Genomic DNA, 6,103 nt, shown 5'->3' with positions numbered 1-6,103 from the left:
CCCTTCCTCTACTGAAACAAACAAAAAAAAACACCTTTTTCAATTATTCTGTAGATAACTAAATAACATCACCCCTTTAGGCTATACCATTTTTGATGGGCTTAGTTGATTAATGGCTACCCAAATTCAGGTGACAGGTAAAGTACTCTTATGCCTTGAGAGACATGACACCAGCCACTTCCAGGCTGAAACCTACAACATGGGGTGGTTGCCACCCAACAATGCAATCAGACCCTGGTCTTAACTAATCAAAGTGGACAGAATGGCAAAATAAATCTCTAAGATTGCATGCTCATCCTTCTCCTTGGGGATGGTCATGGGCACATGGGTCTCACAATTGGCTATACCTACCTTACAACTGGACTGGACAATGTACTAGGGGTCATCATTACTTTCTACGACATATTGTTATACATCTAAATTCCTTCCTCACCAACTGAAAAATAGTCAAGGCCCACCATAGTTGATGACAAAACAGGCTTCTTGGTGGTTTTATCCTATGGCCATATTCTCTCCTCAAGCAGCAGCTATAGACATTGAATTACAAATAAAAGCTCTAGCAAAACATACTGGTGCAGCTTTCAATGACACTCATCAGGCTATCACACTTCTGACAGGAGAAACTTCCCAAATAAGACCAGTGGGCTTGCAAAACCATATGGCTTTATACATTTTTTAACTGCAGCCAAGGGAGGAACTTGTGTCTTGAACAAAACTGAATATTATGTTCCTGATTACTGCCATAATATATCCCAGGACATGAGTTCTCTAGAAACTTGTATTTTAGCTATGGATTCCCGGTCTTATGACCCCATAACAGCATAGTTTCATGAGCTTTCCAGCACTTGGAAAGCATTTCTTTTCAGTATGCTTGGTATTATAATATTCATTGTTATTAGTTATTGTGCTTTTATTTCTGTTGTGCTTATTGTATAGGGTTGCAAGATAGAATAGCTTAGCAGCTGTTTCACCTTTCTATTTACTAACCTAGTATATTAACTTTCTAGAAACAATTGGGACATCATGCAAGCAAGGAGCTCCCTTACTCCCTGAAGAGGCTCACTGCACACTATTATGAGAAGACCCTGTCCCAACCATCAACATCTACTGCCTCCAGGAAGGAGTTACAAAAGAACAACCTTCACCCTTTATCTCCCCTTAAGGTTAAGGGTTCTCTCATAAGTAGAGGGGGAAATGTTGGGGAAGCAGGAGCTCAGGAGAGCCAGAGTAACACCATTTTAAATTCAGCTCCATCTTGAGACTAGGAAGGCACGTTCCTTGCCAGTCATGACCCAGTCATAAGATATTTACAGTTGAGGAAACAACCTAAAGATACTTACAACGACACACTCCTACAACAGTGGAAAGTCCAGATGTCTCAATACCCATAACAATATATGTTTTTGAGATGATTAACATAATTCTTTGATGTATTCATGCACTAAAATGTCAAGGATTGTTTTCTTTAAATCAACGGAATAATAAATTTTGTCATGCTGTCTGCTCACCCTCACATAGACACAGCTTAGTCTTTACATCGATAAGACCCCTATGTAAGAAAAACTTAAAGACAGTCTGCTTGCTTTCTGAGGATGTCCTACTCTATAATGGAGAAGCTTTCAATAAACTGTCTCTTCTCACTGCACTCTGCAACTCACCTTGAATTCCTTCCTGCAAGAGATCCAAGAACTCTAACTCTCTCTTAGAGTCTGGATCGAGACCCCTTCTCCAGCAACAGTATCACAGTTTTCTAAGTTACTAATAATATTAATATATACTAAAAGATTATTAACATACCTGATTCAAGGTATTTTTTTAATGATTCTTCAAGTGAAGGAACAGGCAGTGATGGAAGAGAATCCTGGTACTGAAATGTTCGTTCTTCAGTTGATTTAGCCAATTGATTTTCCATGATAAAATCACAATAGGAAACCTAAAGAAAAGAGAGACAGCCCTCACAACTTCAATCTTATAGATAGTGTTACGTATCCTAGGTACAATTCACAATTCACTAAACCAGTATTTAGGGACCACAGCATATCTAGGACTTGGTACCAGCTTTTATGAAATTTATAAATCTGTCAGATAGAGAAAACCAACTTAAAAAGAATGTGTAGACACAAAGTGCTAGAAGTAAAGAGTGATCGATGGGACTGGTATAATTAGTTACCATTTATTGAACACCTAGCATTTGCCAGGTACTCCAGTTTGCATTACAGAAAACATGTGTTAGCTCTCTAACTTTTATGTTATCTCTGAAAGGTGGCATTCTTTGCAATTTTACATATGAATATATCAAAACTCAGAAATTTAGTAACTTACCTAATGTCAAACACAGGACCCAAACACAGATCTGTTAAGACTACAATCTTTCCCCTATACAAAACAACATGATAGAAGGTGAGGGAACCTGCAGTAAATCTTAGTGGGTAGATAGTATTTGATGTATAGAAAAGGATTATGCGTTGATATTGCATTGATATAGAAAACTTTGGAGCACAAAGTACAAAGAGGTGTGGAAGTGTCCAACTGTAGAATTAAAGATTATTATAGAATACATAAATCATATGACAAGCTGCTTTAATTGTACAGGTGGTATGAGGTCTACACAGAATGGTCTCAAGTGTTCCAAAGCAATCTTGAACATACTGACACGTGTATTAATTGCTATCAAAGAAATCTAACTCAAAATGTGAATAAGGTATACAAATGCTAAATAAAAATGAGATTTCTCAAAGCCTTTGTAAATTATCATATATTAATTATATTAAATAATGTAATATATTAAATGTAATTATATATTAAAATAGCAACTGAGAAATCAAAGAACATTAATATTGAATTTGAACTTCCTATTCTCTCAAAAACTACTTTTTAAAACTGATAGCAACGCTAAACAAAGTATTCCACTCATAGGTTACAGAATCGAACACTATCAAAAACATGGACACAGAAGAGACTATTTTCAGCTAATACCTGTTTTCCTCTGCTTTAACAGAATCCTGAGTTGTAGCTGTGCATACAGCCCCCAGTTTTATCTTTCCTACCCTCTCTTGGAGCTCAGTGTGGCTTTGTGATGACCTTGTGTGTGTCACTTCCAGGTCATGCTCCCAAAAAGGAATGCATGTGTTCTCCCTGCACTTTCCCTCCTTTTTACTACCTGCTAGGTAGTGACGAACTAAACAGCACCATGGCCTCATTTATGGAAGTCATATATGCAGGATTGCAGAATCTCCCTACTAGTCCTGGACTCCTACCTCTAGATGTATGGAAAAAAAAAACTTCTATTTTATTCATACCATTGTATTTTGGGCTTTCTATTGTAGGGAGAAGAGCTTAGCCTGTACCACTAATATAAAGAGATAATTTGAAAATGGGAAATAATAATTAACTCAAAGTTCTTTAGCTTCTTTCTATCTATTGACTTTGGCTGCACACCATTTTGACCATCCATAAAAATGGGTTTGTACCTAATGGAAATGTAGATCTGGATCCAAGTACAGACTCTGCCACTTTCTAGCCATGTGCCCCTAGGGCAACCAACTTTAAGTGAATTTCCTTATCTTAGAGTGGTTAATCATACAATTCAATAAAGTCAGAATTTGTTTTCAATGCCTGTGAAAGCACATCATAAAAACAAAATAATCCTGCCTGAAAACACCATATTGTGGTAGGCACAATTACTATGAATGGCCCCCAAGATTCCACCCCTGCTAATCCCCAGAACCTGCGAATATGGTGAGATCATTACTCCTGTGATTGTGATATTCTCTACAGAATTGACCTTAAAATAGGGATATTATCAAATTGGAACTAATCTAATCACTTGAGTCCATAAGAGCAAAGAGCTTTCTCTGGCCAGTGGCAGACAAGTAAGACTGCTTTAATGCTTGAGAAGGATTTGTGGTGTCTTTGAAGATGCAGATGGCCTTAAAGAACTGAAAGAGGCTCAGGCTGACAAACAGTAAGGATATAGAAATGTCAGTGTGAATTCTACCAACAATCTGAAATAGCCTGGAGGTGGATTCTCCCCTAGAGCCTCCAGAAAAGAATCCAAATCTACAGAAACCTTGGTTTCGGTTTTGTGAAATTCTAAGCCAAGTACTCAGCTAAGCCCACCCAAACTTCACATTTACAGAAGCTATGAGATAATACATTTGTGTTGTTTTAATTGTTGCATTTGTGTAATTGGCTAAGGCAGCAATAGAAGACTAGTACACACATACAGAGAAGATAAGCTATTCTGTTTACCTCTGTGCCACTTAATAGACTCTAGAAAACTGGAAGCAAGAGTATTAGTTACATATCCACTATAGTGCTTAACCCACCAACCGGTACACATTAAATATATAAATTATCGGATTCTTTCTTGAAGAGTTTTCTTGAATTCTCAACCACAAAGATTAAGTTAAATAAGATGGTTCCAATAGCACTAAGAAAATGATTATGCTAGATTTAATTAGAATTGACTTTCTGGGGGCAATTAGATATGAATTCACAGAAAGTGGAAAAGAACCACGAACAATACGTGAAGGAATTGTCACATACCAGTACACCAAGAAGATGAACTGCTTGAGACTGCCAGGAGCCTGCTGCAACAATTATTTTGAGATCACAGGGAACTGGACTAAGTCGGTGACTGTGGGAAGAAAGAAACAAGCTTAACAAACATTTAAGAGGGAAAAAGAAATGAACAAGCTAGTGAAAGAAGGTGGAATGCAGACAATCTAGGAGTTGGGAGTTCCCAAGACAAACTTTTCGTGAATCACTGCAAACACACGCAAATAGTCCACCTGCTAGAGAGCAGGAGTAAATGATCATACAATTAAGTAGGTTTCAGACAAGTACACCTTCCATTAGACGGGTTCAAAGGGTAGAGGATACGTTTTCAGTGGTTGGGTAACAGGTTCGTCGCAGAGTGGCAAGGGGTAGAAGCAGGAGCAGAGGGCAATGAGAGCTCGGAGGCTCTTCCCACCAACCCAAGAGCAACTCTGCCCTCAAGAGGCCATCAAGTGAGAGAAATCTAAGCACTACAACGGAGCAGCCCCGCGGCCCAACCTTGGGGGTACCCCTCAGACCCCAGCAGGCGAGATGCTTGATGACACTACTCCCCCACCAAATCCAGGCACCTTTGCGGTTCTGCACGACTTATCCCTGTTCTGCACGACTTAACTTTCCCCCGCCCCCGAGTTGAAGGATTAGGGGAGGGAGGGAATGCTGCTTCAACGGACCTGTCCGTCCTCACCGCCCGCGCCTCGCCGCCTCTGCCGCAGCCTCAGCCTGCAGCAGCACCGGCTCGCTCCCCCTTGGGCCTCAAAGGTGCGGGAATTGGACTGAAGGCCGCTAGGGTCCCGCCCCGCATTCGCCGGGGAACAGGATTGGATAGAAAGCCGCGAGGGTCCCGCCCCTCACTTTCCGGGGAACGGGACTGGATGGACAGCTGCAAGGGTCCCACCCCGTGCCTGACGTCGGGGGCGAGCCGGGCCTGCGCGGTAGTGGGACCCGACCCTGTCTCCAGTGGGCGTCTTGGGCCCCGGCTCTATTCTGGGCTGCGGGCCTGGGAAGGGCTCGCCGGGTGCCAAATGAGCTGTCCTAACTCTGCGGGGCTGCAGCTTCCTGCATGATGCTGGGGAGCTTGGCGCCTGACCCAGGATCTAGAAGGCACTCTGGGCAGGCCGCGCTCCGCCCACGAAGGTACCCAACCCTCTGGGATAGATGCAGGAAGCGATGGTTAAGACCCATTTTCACCCAACTTCTCGCCGCAGGTCTGGCTTACCACACGCTCCTCCCCATTCCCAGTGAGCCGCTTTTTGCAGCACCAGGCGAACACTTACACCAGTGCTTTGTAAAGGAATCTTATTGTCCACCCCGTGTCTTGGCAAAAGAACAGTGATCACACAGATTCCTACTTGGGCTCTTTCCTTTAATCTTCGGAGGCTGAGTTTGCCCAACTCAGGTATGCCGCAGCACACTACATCATCTCGGGTCTCCTTGCTCTTCTGCAGCTCTTCATTGCTACCCAAGTTATTTGAATACCCCAGGGATGCTTACCCTGCAAGCTTGGGGGCCTATCTGATGTCTTTTACTGTTGTGCCAAGAAATG

The 6,103-nt window shown here is 41.9% G+C and overlaps 1 protein-coding gene across 4 annotated transcripts in view; it reads right to left on the bottom strand.

Annotated features, from left to right (window-relative positions):
• Positions 1 to 5,427, bottom strand: part of CROT (carnitine O-octanoyltransferase) — a 54,238-nt gene extending 48,811 nt beyond the window's left edge. Inside the window, exons 1-3 of one of the 4 annotated variants that reach the window (XM_519181.6) lie at positions 5,232 to 5,427; positions 4,549 to 4,639; positions 1,798 to 1,933 (exon numbers count right to left, since the gene is read on the bottom strand). In XM_519181.6, coding sequence (XP_519181.2) covers positions 1,798 to 1,912 — 115 coding nt within the window. In that variant the 5' untranslated portion in view covers positions 1,913 to 1,933; positions 4,549 to 4,639; positions 5,232 to 5,427. The remainder of the gene's footprint in view (positions 1 to 1,797; positions 1,934 to 4,548; positions 4,640 to 5,231) is intronic. The other 3 variants (XM_016957670.3, XM_054655909.2, XM_016957671.3) reach the window with 3 other exon arrangements.
• Positions 5,428 to 6,103: the final 676 nt, after the last annotated feature.

Source organism: Pan troglodytes, chromosome 6, assembly GCF_028858775.2.
Source record: "Pan troglodytes isolate AG18354 chromosome 6, NHGRI_mPanTro3-v2.0_pri, whole genome shotgun sequence".
Classification (NCBI taxonomy): domain Eukaryota; kingdom Metazoa; phylum Chordata; class Mammalia; order Primates; family Hominidae; genus Pan; species Pan troglodytes.
The sequence above is the reverse complement of the archived record's forward strand: the minus strand, read 5'-3'. Positions and strand labels throughout refer to the sequence as shown.